This window comes from Temnothorax nylanderi, unplaced genomic scaffold (assembly GCF_030848795.1).
Source record: "Temnothorax nylanderi isolate EJ_2023f unplaced genomic scaffold, tnyl_v1.0 TNYL_tig0002_pilon, whole genome shotgun sequence".
In the NCBI taxonomy this organism is placed as follows: Eukaryota; Metazoa; Arthropoda; class Insecta; order Hymenoptera; family Formicidae; genus Temnothorax; species Temnothorax nylanderi.
The window spans coordinates 107,945-123,955 of record NW_027249064.1 but is presented as its reverse complement, the minus strand read 5'-3'; the positions used below and the strand labels follow the sequence as shown (position 1 = coordinate 123,955).

General features: G+C 38.8%; 4 protein-coding genes and 2 long non-coding RNA genes across 9 annotated transcripts; 3 read left to right on the top strand and 3 right to left on the bottom strand.

The window, feature by feature from the left end:
• Positions 1-162: 162 nt before the first annotated feature.
• Positions 163-6,337, bottom strand: LOC139768260 (UPF0764 protein C16orf89 homolog). The gene is made up of 8 exons (XM_071698276.1): positions 6,195-6,337; positions 3,171-5,923; positions 2,801-2,899; positions 2,249-2,395; positions 1,474-1,772; positions 1,177-1,312; positions 843-945; positions 163-591 (listed from the first exon to the last, which is right to left on the bottom strand). Exons 2-8 carry the CDS (start codon positions 3,271-3,273, stop codon positions 450-452), a joined length of 1,029 nt encoding a protein of 342 aa, XP_071554377.1. The 5' UTR covers positions 3,274-5,923; positions 6,195-6,337; the 3' UTR covers positions 163-449.
• Positions 6,338-6,383: 46 nt separating this feature from the next.
• Positions 6,384-7,341, top strand: LOC139768300 (uncharacterized). The gene is made up of 2 exons (XR_011717327.1): positions 6,384-6,509; positions 6,895-7,341. It is a non-coding gene; the product is annotated as an uncharacterized lncRNA (long non-coding RNA).
• Positions 6,746-7,623, bottom strand: LOC139768303 (uncharacterized). Its single transcript, XR_011717328.1, has 2 exons — positions 7,530-7,623; positions 6,746-7,213 (listed from the first exon to the last, which is right to left on the bottom strand). It is a non-coding gene; the product is annotated as an uncharacterized lncRNA (long non-coding RNA).
• Positions 7,560-10,353, top strand: Arp3 (Actin-related protein 3). 2 transcript variants are annotated; one of them, XR_011717318.1, is made up of 7 exons: positions 7,560-7,750; positions 8,044-8,224; positions 8,323-8,637; positions 8,712-9,026; positions 9,104-9,322; positions 9,407-9,648; positions 9,844-10,353. XR_011717318.1 is itself a non-coding variant. In XM_071698228.1 (6 exons), exons 1-6 carry the CDS (start codon positions 7,707-7,709, stop codon positions 9,584-9,586), a joined length of 1,254 nt encoding a protein of 417 aa, XP_071554329.1. In that variant the 5' UTR covers positions 7,560-7,706; the 3' UTR covers positions 9,587-9,724. The 2 variants fall into 2 exon arrangements, 1 of the variants encoding a protein (XP_071554329.1); XM_071698228.1 differs by lacking the exon at positions 9,844-10,353 and having other exon boundaries at positions 9,407-9,724.
• Nulp1 (Nuclear localized protein 1) lies at positions 9,905-13,459 on the bottom strand. 3 transcript variants are annotated; one of them, XM_071698217.1, is made up of 9 exons: positions 13,236-13,459; positions 12,842-13,128; positions 12,376-12,764; positions 12,053-12,281; positions 11,635-11,888; positions 11,253-11,562; positions 10,834-11,127; positions 10,562-10,749; positions 9,905-10,318 (listed from the first exon to the last, which is right to left on the bottom strand). In XM_071698217.1, exons 2-9 carry the CDS (start codon positions 12,977-12,979, stop codon positions 10,294-10,296), a joined length of 1,827 nt encoding a protein of 608 aa, XP_071554318.1. In that variant the 5' UTR covers positions 12,980-13,128; positions 13,236-13,459; the 3' UTR covers positions 9,905-10,293. The 3 variants fall into 3 exon arrangements, with proteins under 3 accessions (XP_071554318.1, XP_071554310.1, XP_071554300.1); XM_071698209.1 differs by having other exon boundaries at positions 12,053-12,284; positions 13,223-13,456; XM_071698199.1 differs by having other exon boundaries at positions 12,053-12,284; positions 13,236-13,456.
• A 155-nt stretch (positions 13,460-13,614) lies between these two features.
• LOC139768267 (uncharacterized) lies at positions 13,615-15,961 on the top strand. The gene is made up of 6 exons (XM_071698289.1): positions 13,615-13,968; positions 14,232-14,291; positions 14,397-14,519; positions 14,586-14,799; positions 14,930-15,133; positions 15,387-15,961. Exons 1-6 carry the CDS (start codon positions 13,867-13,869, stop codon positions 15,686-15,688), a joined length of 1,005 nt encoding a protein of 334 aa, XP_071554390.1. The 5' UTR covers positions 13,615-13,866; the 3' UTR covers positions 15,689-15,961.
• The last annotated feature ends 50 nt before the right edge of the window (positions 15,962-16,011 follow it).

Here is a 16,011-nt window from a genome sequence, read left to right as displayed (position 1 = left end):
TAATTATATTATAATTTTAATTTTAATTGTAATTATTTATACTATTTAATTATTTTAATTTTCAACGTTAATATTACGAATAAATCAATTTTTTTTCTAAGCCATCTATTGCAATCCTGAAAATTATGGTATCTTTTTAAATAAATCCTTTTACAAAATATATCCATTACACATAAATATATTTTAGTTTCACAACAGTAACACAATTCTTTTGAATTTTACGAAATACGTACAATGTACGTCGTACATATACAATTATTCTTTTAAATTTTACTGCGTAATTGCATATCAATATAAGTCGATCATCTAGCTAAATCAAAAGATGTTCTTGTTGTACAAGATTGTAAAATTATAACGAGAAAAATTTTAACAAGGAAAATCGGATCTGCAATTTAACAAAAAGAAATAAATGTCATATAAGAAAAAAACGGTCCACAAACAAGAAAAATTTAAGGCTGACTGAGAGCATTTTCTATATTTTCCCGAATAAATACGGCGAGACTCGCGGCGGCAAGACTTGTCGTATGATTGTCACATCCAAAGTCAGTTTTCGATGACGATCGCCGAGTGATTTTGTGTTCGTTGGAATATCTGAAACATTCAACATAACGTCTACACTTTGCAATATTTTTTTTGCACAATGTTCAATGAATGCATGTAGAATCTCTAATATTAATACATTAAATATACAGATAATGCATTCTAGGCTGAAGTTGACATATTTATGTATTATTGTAATGGTACATCTTATGTTAATTGTGACATAATAAAATATTATATAACTGCATAATTAGAATATATTTTTATGCACAAAAATATATTCGTAATGCATGAACAATTACCCGGATACGCCAAAGCAACCGCTCGAGTGAGGCCAGCTTAATATTACATCTTCAAAGTGTTTATCGACGAATTCGTAGTAACCTTCCATGCCACATAAAACGACTGAAAAGATAAAGAAAGGCACGCAATATTTATCACATTTTATTTTATATATGTATACACTTTCTATATACTTTTTATATTTAACCCTTCAGCTGCGGAAGGAGTGTATATATACACAATCGTCAAAATCCATATTACATGCGATCATGCCTCGCGCATGATCGATTTTCTTTCGAAACGCGAGCCGTAGTTAAAGGATTTAACACATAAAGTATTTTTTATCGCACGCACTTTGTTCCATCATGAGATCCTGCGCAATGTTTGGAAAGTTCCACGCTTCGAGATTGACGAGATCCTGAAGGATTCTGGCACAATACGCGGGCACCAAGGAGAAGAGCGATGCCGTTTTGACCTCCCCGCATCCCATCTAAAACCGATTATTTTTTTATTAATTAAACTTACACATCAGAGATAAGCGTAAAAATGCTAAAGAAAAACCTTCCTCTCTGGCTTTTGTGAACGTAATACGCGCGTGTAATATAATAAGTAAACGATATGGCAGTTAGGAGTTTTGTAATTATATCTTACTGCTTTAGCGACTTGAACGATGAGCAGTCTATGCGTAAGAGGATATCCGCTAGCATCATCTTCCTTCGTTAATGTTGCGACGCAAGTGGCAGGAATCTCGCATTCCTCTTTTAAACTGCTACGCATAATTTTGACTAAACATTGATCGCTTTCCGTTTCATTAGGCGTTCCATGCCACATCGATCGAACGACTTCCCAATAGCTTAATAACTGACTGGGACTGGATCTCGATCTCGAAAGGACCCTCGTCCACGATATAGGCTTTATCCACAGATTGGGATTGTTTAAAGTCGTTAGCACTGTAAAACTTTTGGCATCTCACAAAACTTGACCGATAATGTAACATCCGGTAGCATATTAATCAATAACTGAGAGAGTTTTCCAACAATATGCGTTTAAGTACGAAAAAAAAGGCGAGTTTTAATTAATCCCAATTTTGAAAAATTATTAACTTGTTGATTAAAATAAATATAACATTTACATTGTTAAGTAAGAAAGTATAACATAGATAGTAATATAAATGATGTTCGTAAAATTTCTAATTTTCCTTAGTGCGGTTGAAGAAGATAATATTTTTAGCACTTAAAATCAATTTCTTTTTTTCCTCTTAGAAAAGCTTTTTTACATTTTTCTACAATTATTTGCACTTTTTATCTCTCTCATAAGTTCCTGAGTTTGCGTCATTTCAAATACGGAAAACGTGCATATAGTAAAGAAAGTGAAATACAACCAAGAAGAACAAATATTTAATCTATTATATATCTATGGTACTTGCTTAAAGATCTAGTTTCGTTCTTCGCAATAGTCGTCATCAAGTTTCTTCGAGTCAAATCGGACAGTGCGACCATTTCTTTGAGAGCGATGAAGAATTTATCTTCCAGATCTTGCACGTTTTCGTGCAGGAGCGCCGCCACCAAATTAGCTTTTAATGAAGAAAGACAGATTGATCACCAAATTTATTCAAAATCATATTACAAATGTGTGTTTGTGTTTTTATATATCTATTTTGAAATTCTTGGCTCCTAATTAAGGCTTCAAATTTTAGAAATCTTAATCTGCTAAATTTCTTGCTGAAAATATGCGATTATTTATCGCTATCTTATTGTTCAGTAATTCTAATTGGCGATTATAATGATTTTTTTTTGTATACTGATGACTCGGTAGAATCAAAACGTTCACATCGCCTTTGTCTACTCTAGGACACAATAAACTATAGCCATTTTAACTTTGACTTCCTTTTTTTGCTCGTATTGAGCCCTTTGGGCTCTCTTTTAATTATTTTACACATAACGAGCACTTCGTATTTATTTATTATATGATTCTTTACCTTCGGTTAAGGTGACACCGAAAGCAGCGTCCAGATTCATCTGCCCTGGTCTGTCGTTCATGTAGTCGAGAACCTTTTGCAGGGCAACTAGTTTTTGCTCTAGAACGATCGATATTTTATCATTCTACCTGATACATTTCGAGACAAGTTCTTTCAAATGTTTGAGAGTGTTCGACAAGAAAATATTGCATTTAATCGAGACAAGAGAAACGTGTCCAACATACGTTTCTATCTTCTTGAAGTATCGCGGAATATAATATATTTTTAATTCAATAAAAAAATTTTTGTCAAATTTACTTAAAACCGTTCTCCCGGCATTCGCTTTCCACGCATTTCTTATCCTATTTACTGACGTTATTAATTCACTCACGGAAACTTTCGGGATCGAATGCCGCTTCGGTTCGCGACGAGAAGCAGGCGAACAGAAGAAGGATCCCGAGGACACTGGTAAATCCTGGAACTCTAGTTTCCATCGGCACGGCCGTGTAAAGAAAAACCGATGAACTTCATTTGCACGCCGTCTATATAAGCCAAACCCCCACCGTGAGCCGGTCGAGCACATCGACTAAAGTACTAAACTAAACGTCAGCTAAATTTATCGTCAATTGCCTCTTCGATGAAGAAAAAGCGCGATGCTCTCGAAGCGAATCGGTAAATGCCCGAAGCACGTGGTAGCACTTTTTCTTCATGAGGCGGACGTGTCCCGATAGGAAAAGTGTTCTCCACGGGACCACGCTGGATTATCGCGGCTTTCCGACCACATAGAGATTCGCTCTCTATTTTCAGCGGCGCTTGTATTTCGATGGAATTGAAAAAGAATTATTTATCTGCCTCATGCACGGTAGCTTGTAATTAAAGAATACATCATCCTTTTAAAGGTCCTGGAATAAGGTTTCTTGAGTAATAAAATCCTGAATTCCAATTTATTATGTCTAATTTATGACGCTCGATTTCTCCTCTGGATTAAATATCTTCTTCTCGTATGCTCTCGAACGTTAGAAAAAACTTGTTAAATATAGAATTTTATATTAAATCAATGTACGGAAAAAAAACAATTTAATTGGAGCAATTCTCAAAGTTAAAGTTAAGATAAATGGCAAAAAATTTTCTGCCCGCTTTTCTTTAATAGATATTTCAATCTCGATGCTATACATTAATAGTATATCAAGTTATAATCATGTTTAAGTAATCTACTCGTTTAAGTAATCTATTTCTTTTTTCTTGAGAAGCGATACTTTTCAAGAAGACAATTAAGTATTTAAAATGCATTTTCAAATTCTCGGCCAACAATCAAAAATATATTTTTAAAATATCAAGCATCATAAAAAAAAATGTACATATATTTATATACAGGTCGCGTTTCTACTTTGATCGAAGTAGAAACTATCTCATGTAGGTACGTATAAATCTACGTCTAAACGACCATGCGTGCCTGCACGAATGGACAACCCGTCATACTGATCTGTATGTCGCTGCAACCAGAGAGAAAGACGGTATGTGCACGTTTTTGTGGTTCTCTTCCACGCTATGTCCACTATTTTGTGGTAATGTCAACGATTTTGGGGTTCTCTTTCATGTTATGTTCACGATTTTTTGGTTCTCTTCCCTTAGATTCACGATTTTTTGGTTTTATTTCCAAAGAGAATACAAAAATATATTTTTAAAATATCAAGCATTATAAAAAAACGTTTCCACAAAAATAAATTTAGATCTCTTTGACGAAAAGGATTACAACTTAATCTTCTGCTTTATTATCGGATATAATAAATGAAAGAAGGTACGTGTCTTACTTAAGAAAAATGAGTAGGAAAAGAACCCGTAATACGTAATATCTAAAAAATAAATGGTCTCCTATTTATTTATTCATAACACAACTGTCATATATCATATAAGCAATTTACAATACGCTAGAATTAATACAAAATAAGCCCCTTTTATGCATATGCCTTATATTCAGTTTTTCAGTTAAAACTATCTTATATTCATATCATTTTTCTGACATGATTTATCTTACATCTTTGCATGCAACAAGTAAACGTCGTAAACTTTCTGTTATATTTATTTTTTATTTTCTTAATAATCACGAAGTTTATAAATAGAATAAATAGTCGCAGCAATAAAAACGGTCGAAAGTGTTTCCTTTCATGCAATTTCATATATTTCCTAAACTTCTATTAACTCTGCTACTTGTATTCATTTTTTTTTTACAGTTAAATAAAAATGTCAACTTTACTTCTCAGAGATTTTTCTGAAAGTCAATTTTCTCATACCTATTTTTTTGTTACAAACTTCTGTAATAAAATTCCATTAAATTATGCTTATCAGTTTAATTTAGACAATGTACTGGTATAATTTATGATATAAATATGTTATAAGACACATTAAGATAGAATAATATATTAGACTATATTATATAAGATAAATAGAATTATAAAATTTTTAAATTAATTGTATATGTCAAATGCATATGTCAGAGGAGAGGAGAGTCTGGCAAGTACAAGTGCTAATAGTCAACAAGTACTAAGCACAAAGTTGCAACGGTGAGTTGAAATTGTTTAAAACGTATGAAAAAACGTATTACTACCGATCAACCGTTAACGCTACGTTCCAAGCGCTCCAGTCCAATACAGGTCGCGTTTCTACTTTGATCGAAGTAGAAACTATCTCATGATGTATATGTAATATATTATTTATCTGATCTCGTCTATTTCAGATCACAGGTCATCGTGTTGGTCCGCGTTGTCCCCGAATTCGATCTCCAGCTGCAGCCTGTAGTCCATGGCGACAAAGACGATGACCAGGAGCACGGGCAAGCGGAATCTCGACTGCCAGCCGAGCTTCAGTATAAACATCAAGGAGCGATGAAGGGTGCCGCTGTTTCCCAGGAAAATGTCAGTAGGCATCCTTCGCATCCTTCGATCGGACCTTGGGGACGTGATCGGGTCACGGTGCTCCGCTGTGGGTACACTTCAGCACACGTTCCTGGATCCCCACTAGACGGCGAGTGACGGAAGTCCTCGGTCATCCGGGATTCGGTCCATGTTCCTCGAGGCAATCGGATGGTCTACTTCTCGACGAGCGGCTCGTCGTGATGGTGAACGTCAACGCTCCACATCGCCGTATCTATTAAATTAAAACCTCCATCAACACCCCCCCCTCTCTCTCTCTCTCTCTCTCTCTTTGGGCCGATATCACAGTCTCCGATTAACGTGATTCTCCGATTAAACTCACTCTTCGTCTCTTTCTAGGGGGACAGTTAGAAAGAGATGGAGAGTGAGTTTAATCAGAGAATCACGTTAATCGGAGACTGTGATATCGGCCCTTTCTCCCTGAAACGTCAGATCGCGCAACAGAATCGGATTTGTACGATGTTAATCATCGTGACGATACTAACTGCACTATCGTCCACCGTCTTTGACATCCACTTTTGACAGTTCTCCGAGGCTTGACCCTTCGCCCATACACACACAAGTCGAGGTGCACGTGTGTGAGCACGTAATCCTGTTGTTCGTCAGAACAGAACGGATTAGGATGAAGGTTAAGGATTGGCCGAATTATAATTATTCTAATCTTCGGTCGTCCGCAATTTCCAATGACTCCAGTGGCTCCAGTGCGTAGCATGCGTAGTGTGCTGCGTGATACGGATATTACGGATACAGATTTAACATCTGTAGTGACACTACCGCCAGTACATCCATTTTCGAAATTGGTACTACGTAGCCATGTTCATTTTCCGACACTGCCGATAAAACATCATTCTAGTGCGCGTCCGCGCTACATCTGCAAATGCAATGGTGTTATCACAGATTAATAGATCTATTAATAGATCTATTAATCTGTGGTGTTATACAAATTAAAGGATAAAGTTTGCCAAAATTATATCAAAATTTAAATTAAAATTACTTTTATTTTTTCTGTATACACGTAAACTTTATAATTACTTGATAAAATTTTAAATTGTTTATTTATACATATATATTTATAATATTTACATATATTTATACATTTATTTTCATTTTTGATAGTATATATTTTATAATTTAATTTTGTTTCGTTTAGATTTTTAATTCCGTGCATTCTCTCTTATGTTATAGGTAGAGGTACAGATGAGTTTCTCGAGGCTACTGGATGGGTCCGTGGGCTTCAGCGATTCAGACTTAAAGTTTGCTCTCATGCTCATGGCTTCAAAATATACCTCCCGAGACGTTCGCTGTACCCTTTACACAAAGAACCCTGAACGTCGACGTGGAGCGCCTGGAGAGGCCCTCCTTGGAGACTTCGTGGACGGAACATAATGCTAATAACGCCAAACCGAAGACGTTTCCGCACAGCGCCATGCCGTTTACCAGGCCGAGATCCGCCACGGATATGATGTCTCGTAGTTTAGTGCCGGCTATGGAGGCACTATTTGAGCTATAATTGTTTATTAAAAAATATGAACTTCCAGCGCCAACTTATTTCCGGTATCGTTTACTTAATGTTAATTAATTTTTATTAAAATAGAGAGTAGTTTTCCAAATAATAAAATATATTTCGACACACTTTATCCAAATGATTCTGGAGCGATTGGATAAGAAAAAAAAATTTAAGCTTATTTGATTTTAATTAATTTTCAATTATTGTATGGTTTTCCAAACTCTAAAAAGCTTCTTCCAAATTTCTCCAAATGATTTCCAAACGACTGGAAAAGATAATTATAAATAATTTTTAATTAGTTTGCCAAGTATACGTCGGTTCGGGTGTCGCTGGCGTGCGTTGAACCGTGAGCCCGGAGCCGGAGCCGGAGGCCGGAGCCGTGAGGCGTGGTATCGTTTCGTTTCGCGGCGGCTTGGCGTTTGGTTAGCCGCGACCGTCATCGGCGCGGGTGTGTTTTGTCGGGACAAGGGCGATCGGTGTGACCGGAATCATGCTCGGACGTCTCCCCGCGTGCGTCATCGACGTGGGCACAGGGTAAGCGCAATCCCCGGGACAATAGAACGCTATCAAAATTTCGAGGAGGGCGGGCTCGGCTTTTAGGTTAGGTACTCGATCTGTCATCGATGACACGCACTTCGGCCAGACCCACTGCGAACCGCGTCCCCTTCACCCCTCGCAGTGATTCACCAGTATCCTTACGTTGATAAAAGAACCCTTTCGTCTCGCGGCAAATCTTATCGACGTGCGTAAAAATATTCGCCGCCCACGCGCAATCTCGACACGCTCGAGCTCGTGGTTATCTATCTAATCGTGGCGTTATCTTGCAGGTACACGAAACTGGGATTCGCGGGCAATAAGGAGCCCCAGCTGACCATACCGTCAGCGATCGCTATCAAGGAGACGGCTAAGGTCGGCGATAATAATGCGAGGAGAATTACGAAGGGCGTGGAGGACCTGGATGCCTACATCGGGGATGAGGCTTTTGAGGCCACTGGATATTCGATCAAAGTACTTACACGCAAGCCACTTGCTCGAAGCGAGCACTCATTTCTCTTTTTCCTGACGACATGTACTTATCAGATGCATTTTGTTTTCTTAACTTGCAGTATCCAGTGAGGCATGGACTGGTGGAAGATTGGGACTTGATGGAGAAGTTTTTACAACAATGCATTTTCAAATACCTCAGGTCGGAGCCTGAGGATCATTATTTCCTCTTAACCGAGCCACCTTTGAACACCCCGGAAAATCGGGAATACACCGCGGAAATTATGTTCGAGTCGTTTAACGTGCCGGGACTTTACATAGCTGTGCAAGCCGTTCTCGCCTTAGCAGCCTCGTGGACAGCTAAGAACGTGGAGGACCGCACTTTAACGGGCGTCGTTGTCGACAGCGGAGATGGTGTAACTCACGTGATTCCAGTGGTGCGTACAGAAACGTCAGATATCGTTTTAAAGTCACGCTTTTTGTATCTATAATAGTTCTTGTGCATTTGCAGGCAGAAGGTTTTGTCATAGGAAGTTGTATAAAGCACATTCCTATCGCTGGTCGCGATATTACCTATTTCATACAAAGTCTGCTGAGGGAACGGGAGATTGGGATACCGCCTGAGCAATCGTTAGAAACAGCCAAGTCAATCAAAGAGAAATACTGTTACATATGTCCGGATATATCGAAGGAATTTGCCAAATACGATAGCGATCCTACGAAAATTAAGAAATACGAAGGTATTAACAGTATCACCAAGCAACCTTTTGTGGTGGATGTCGGATACGAAAGGTTTCTGGGACCGGAAATATTCTTCCATCCCGAAGTGAGTAATTATCCGCGCATGTAACTGCTAATTTATATAATTAACTTCTACATGTTCTGTATATCTAAATACTTCAGTTTTCCAATCCGGACTTTACAACGCCGCTCAATGAAATTGTTGACGATGTAATTCAAAACTGCCCAATCGACGTCAGGAGACCATTGTACAGTAATATCGTATTATCGGGTGGCTCCACCATGTTTAAAGACTTCGGTAGACGATTACAACGCGACATCAAGAAAATCGTCGACACACGGCTCAAGCTCAGCGAAACGCTAAGCGGTAGCCACATTACGGTAGGTATCGCGATAATATGCAATTTGCTTACGAGCGGTAATAACGCTTTGTATTCAGTTATTAAATTCGGTTTTATATTCCAGCCAAAACCAATAGACGTCCGTGTGATATCGCATCACAAGCAACGTTGCGCGGTATGGTATGGTGGCGCATTACTAGCCAGTGATCCAGAATTCTACACGGTTTGCCACACGAAGAAGGCATACCAAGAGTACGGTCCTGGAATTTGTCGTTATAATCCCGTATTTCACAGTATGGTTTAAGAAATAAATGGGACGAGCACAACGATCGGAAATCACTTCTAAGAGTATTGTCATTTATAAATGTAAGGACTCAAATAATTTACTCCGTTTTTTCTAACATGGTGCTAAACGCAATTAAAAGTAATTCAAAGATTTCGACTTGTTTGTACACTTGATTTTTTCACTTTTTACAGAATCATGTTGGTATGTTTGAGTACATGATTTGAATTCATGATTAGATTATGAAAATTAATGTATGTTTATTCCTGTTCTCTTAGGATTTAATCAATCGCCGTTCATGCTGTGTATGAGGTGCACTTCCATAGAACTTACTATGTATATTATTTACTGCAGTATAGATATATTTACAAGTTTAAAAAAATGCATATATAATAACAGATTTATGAGATGATGTTACAATAATTATCTGTGGTTTATGTAGTGATGCACAATAATGCAACGTTACATGATATATTCAGAAGCATTTTTACATTGAGCAGAAATTCTAACAAAATTGCACTTTTATACATGAAATTTCTTTATACACGAAATCAAACGAATCGGAAACTATCTTGGATATTGAACTATCGATGTACAAACTACTTTTTTGCATTTTTACATGTACTATTTAAAATGATGTGTGTGTGTGTATTATTTAAAATTGCACAATTTACGTAGATTTCTTCTTTTAGTGTTGTAAAGTTCCATACAATTAGGGGAAGTCGTTATTATGCGTGATCATCGTTCTCCTCGCTAAACAAAACAAAAATTACAAATCATTAAATTAATATCACCTGATGTTTTTAATTGCGTATATATAATTTATATGTAATTTATGAGTATGAAAATTTAATTTGCAATAGCCCGTATTATAATTAATAACTTATTTTGAGTAATTTAATTATGAATGATGGATAACTACAAGAGAATAATCAAGATGTTGCATTCCTATTCTTCCATTTTTTTTTACTTTTTATTTTTTATGTATGTACTTACAATAGATTCAAATCATTTAAAGCAGCAGTTGCGCCATTGATGTCCGTAAAAAGGGAAGAGAAAAAGAGGGAAAAGAAATTTGAACTGCTTTCGGCTGGTCTATCGCTTGCCGTAGGTCTTTTATAAATATCGATGCTGTCTAATGGCGGTAATGGATCGTGTGATAGCATTGGGTCCTCGCTCTGAATCTGGAACAAGCAATATATAAGTTTAATAAAAGTTGAATTAATACATATATTTCTTAACCCCATTCGCAGAGTACGAGACATTACCTCTTGACCGTTAACTATAACTTCTTGCAAGTCTGATAATATAATGTGTCTCAAAATGTTTCTTGGCAGCTTTCCCCGATAGCGCTTGCTACGCTTTACTTGACAGTACTTGATATAATCATCTTTAGACTCAATTCGACCTAACACAGCGTGCACATTTTCCTCCAACCACGGTAAAATGTCTGCTTCCTTCCAGAGATGGAAGCTACGCACTACATACAATTTTTGCAGCTTCTCTAGAGCCAGTGATGTGCTAGCTTGTGCTTTAGAGTTGAAGAATTCGTGGCACATTACCTAAGAAATGAAATATTTTATTGAGCGTAAGAGTAACATTTCTTCCAAGCACTCATCGTGCTCTGAAATAATAGATTTTCAGGAAATGGTGTATCTAAGAAAGATTTTTTTTAAGTCTGCAATACCTTCGAATCTGTTTGTATGTTACATTTCTCCAATAAGAGCATCAATACACGCGGAAACATGATAAGAGCGTTTTGCAGAAGCGTATCGGCATCAGTTTTATTTCCTAGACGAAAGTGAGCCAAGGCCAGGCTATATGCTACGTTCGGTAGTTGAGTTAAATTTCTGGAGTCTTCCCACAGATTACAAAACTTTATGAACCATTCATATTCTTTGGCTTTTAAGGCGTAGAAGTCAATGGACAAAACCACTGCTAGTGGATCATCCTCAGGATCCAATGACAGAAGTAATTTACAAAATTCCAAGCTTGTTCTGAAATTTTTCATAGAAATTAATGTAAAGTCTCATTTTGCTCGCTCTAATATTCTTTTTACGGGTATTTACCTATAACAAGCACGTCCGCCGACAAATCCAAGATGTTTAAAAAGCGTTATAAAAAGTGCACGATTCTGTTGCTTTCTGTAGTCCAACCTACACTGCGCAGTTGTTATATTGAAGAATGGATGAAACGCGCATTCTAAGCAGTACAGAGCCCGTTTGATAAATTCTGCTGCATGGGCTAAGTCGTCGTTTATTTTACACATTTCAGATACCTGCAGGAGGGAGTCTATATGGTAAGAATGGGCATTTACTATATTCTGAAACATAATAACTTGTATTAACATTTATATACCACACAGATATAAGTAAAAGAATTTGTGTTACTAGTATATAAGCTTATATTATGACAAAACAAAGATATCATGCCAGAATTGCAAAGCACAAAATCTAATATCGCTATCCAATCTCGTTCTTTACTCACAATTATGTTCTCTGGATTCAGACTTTCAACAGCTTGCAAGAATTTATGCTGTATCCCTTTGTACGAGGCGCTATGTTCATATACAAAGTACTGTACATTCTCCGTAGTCTGTATAGAGTTATCTAAAGACATGGATAATCCAGATTTTCTAGTTGGTACCCAGGTATTATCTTGCGGGCAGATCAACCATGTCTTCTTTAAATTCCCACGGCCGTTATTATTGCTTCTCCTGCTGCAAGAATAGAGTACTTCTTGCTCAACAAAAACTTGTAAATTACGGCATACGTTATCCATATATCATTTAAGTATAAATGTAATTGTACCTTTGTGTAGCCTCTATAGTTTTACTACCAAAGATCCTCTTCAATTCGTTATATGGATTCAAGTGTTTGCGTTGTACAGTCAATATGTTTTCCTTGGATACTCCATCGACCCATTGCGCTTCCAAAACTTCATTACTGCAACCCGGCAGCGGCTCCCCCAGCAATTTGTTCACCTCCCTTACGCTTCGTTCAATCTCGTCTATGTTTTCATTACACTGCGCGTCGTGCTCTTGCTGGTGCTTGACTCTCTCGTTCTCCAACTTCTTATGCTTTTTCTTCCTCTTTCTACGTTTCGTATCGTTATAATCTGCATTGTTTATAACCAGGTCCTCATCCTCGTTCTCCTGCCTGTCATCGGTATCCTCATCCCTATCGGAGTTCTGATTCAACTGTGGGCATATCTTATCGTCAACATCGCCGTCATCCAGATGGGAATAAAATGACAACGTTAACAAATTCTACATACCACGTCGAATACATTGAAAGACTTGGATTTGGCGTTGCTGGTCACCGGGACTTCCGTGTCACTCGCATTATCGTTATCCTTCTCGAGGGTCATCCAGCCGTCGCTGCCGTAAACTTTTTTCATATATCGCGTAGACATTTTAGATATATATATATATGTATATATCTATCTGGAATGTATTTTTTTCAAGAGTGGGAGATTGCAGCTGTCTCTCGTCGCGAGAATGCCTGCGATTCCAAGCCTCGTAAAAGTCGTAAACCTCGAATATTCACCAGCTCTCCGGCAATCTGTAAAATTTATCACCCAGCCTCGTCAAAATCAATACAACATTCTGGCACACATTTTCCACATCCGATTGCGAATTGGCGCACTGACACACACGATGCGGTTCTACCTTCTAACTGCAGACGGACGATCACCTCGAGCTCGAGACTCTCGAGAGTGGGAAGAGTATCTGGAATGCTCTGGAAGAGGGCTTCGTTCAGTTTTCGATCAAAATACAGAAAATTTGGAGGTCGCGAGAGACCGTCGGTAAGCGAGTCGAACGTAAGAGCTGGCGAACGGTGAGGAGTTTAACGGAAGGTTAACGACGAGCGAGTCCAAGCGAGTCGACGAGAAGAGACAAACCCCTCTCTCCTTTTCTCTCTCTCACTCTCTCTCTCTCTCTCTCCCCCCCCCCCCCCTCTGGCCTCTCTCCCTCTTTTGACACGTCACGCAGTTTATCGGGTTTATCCCAGTTTATCCTTGTCGGCGTCGGTCGTTAGAACGGTCAAAACGCGCGAGAGAACGCGAAGACGAGTCTGCGCTGCGCAGCCCCTAGGTCAGCCTAGGTAATTCGCGACTCGCGTTCACCGTCCACGTGTGAGCCTTCTGGTGTGTACATATCAAGCCGGATGCGTGCACCTGCTTACGTGTACGGGTACGGAGTCGGGGAATGCGCGCGGGGCACGACAATCGCAATCTGACGTCGCAGACGCACGAAGGAGTGACCCGCGTTCCCGTTTCACGCGAGAGTCTCGACAAGCATGACCGTCAAGCTGAAGCTGAAGGACGTGAAGGACAAGCTGAAGGAGGACACCCTGGACCTCAGCTTGTGCGACTTGGAGGAAGTGCCTGTGCGAGAAATCGTGAGTCCTCTTTAGTTTACTTTTTTTTTTTTTTTTTACAGAACCGAACGGAATGCATATGGGAATCTGCTAACTGTACTTGTTGTGTAGAATATTAAAATATCTTTTACATGATTTTTCTGACGCAGGCAGTCGAGGGACAAGCATTATTTAACTTAGCAGTATTTTTTAAATTATTATCACATTAATGTGTCGGGAGCGCCAGGAGAGAAATAGGAGTAATTTGCGGTGTAACATTCCTTACAAATTATGTTATGTTTCAGGCATCTCTTAGGAAAGCAACAAATGTCAATTTATCAACCAATCTTCTGGTTTCTCTGCCGGTACGTTATTCCTTTTATATTCAGTGAGGATTTTTATGTAATTTAAATATTCAAATTAAACACTTGTGCTATTGTAAACATTGAAGGAATGAACATCTTTTGCAGGCCACTTTTGTTACCTTAAAACAAATTGTGAAATTGGACCTCAGCAGGAACATGTTGGTCGAACTTCCCGAAAATTTCGGCGAGATGACTCAGTTGAAACGTTTGGATTTATACGCCAACAAGGTAAACGGCCTTCTTTTTTTTTATACCCTTTGACAAAATTTGCATTTTAATTTGCGTCGTTTACAGATCAGCAGATTACCTCTGAGTCTAAGCGAATTGAAAAATCTAAGGTGGTTGGATCTGAAGGAAAACCCCTTGACCGAGGCCGTGGCCAGTGTTGCGGGACCATGCAGCAATATGCGCGAGTGTCAGGCGTGCGCTCGTAATATCGTCAGCTATCTGTCCAACGTTAAGCTCGCCATCGAGGAGGAGAGATTACGTAGATTAAATAATGCCACAGGTGTGTGTGTGTGTGTGTGTGTGTGTGTGTGTGTGTGTGTGTGTGTGTGTGTGTGTGTGTGTGTGTGTGCGCCACTCACTATGCGTAGCACTCATTTAAGTCGCGCATAACGTTAACGGCGTTATTTCAGGCGACCCGGACAAGGAGGTGACGAGCACGAAGAAGGAGGGCAAGAGGAAGAGGAAGAGGAACGCAGAGAGGGAGAAGACGAACGGAGATAAAACTGATTCTCCGACGCAGAGCGATGGACGTTCGCAGGACAATAGCGATAGCGTGAGATTAACGGGATCGTCGTCCAACGCCGCATCCGCGCGTAAATCGTACAGCTCGACAGGTAAACTGAACATTCATTCCAGCAAACATTAACTAACAGTAACATTGCGTTATTATTTCCCACTCAACAACGTAAGTGCAATGTAATACAATATAAAACACATGCAATATAATACATGTGTTACAATGTTAAGTAGGAAATAATAACATTGACGCGATGTTACTGTTAGTTGGTGTTTGCTGGAATCTTGACCTTTAATTCGCGAGGTTTACGTTTACTTTAATATCACGTATGGGTTTCATGGCTGCTCCAGGCACCGGGCTGTGCCGATCTCTCACGTGCGTGATCATGTGGCTCTTCGTGATCAGCTCGTTGCTCACCATAACGCTGACGTTACTCTCGTGGCGTTACGAGCAACAGACGGACACGTTTCTGCAAAGTGCACAAACGTTATCGGGCCTGCCGTTGAAGAGTTATCATCGGCAGACCACCGATTATTTGCAGCGTGTAATAAAGATCGCGACCGTGCAGATCAAGTCGATTGTCGATACTGCGAACGATTTCTACAGGACACAATTCGAGAGTGGCACGAGCAAAGCGGCGAAAGAGCTGTAAAACCTTGGTTGCGTTAATTATGGAAATCAGGGCACGTATTGTGAAACTGTTCGAAATAGATTCCGATTGAAATTATTTCGATTTTCCTAGAAAACAATAGAAAGCTGGGAAATAATTTAACAACGAACAGAATCCATTCCGAAAAGTTCCATAATACAATAAGAAAGGCATTTGAAAATAACTGAAATAACTGAAATTATGCATTTTGAGATTTTGTTGTATCATAAGAGCTTATTTTCGTCGAAAAATAAACAAAGAGATATTCCGGATAAACATGGTTACTTACCTTTCAACGTTTCGTCCTTTAAGTTCTTAAGAAAAAA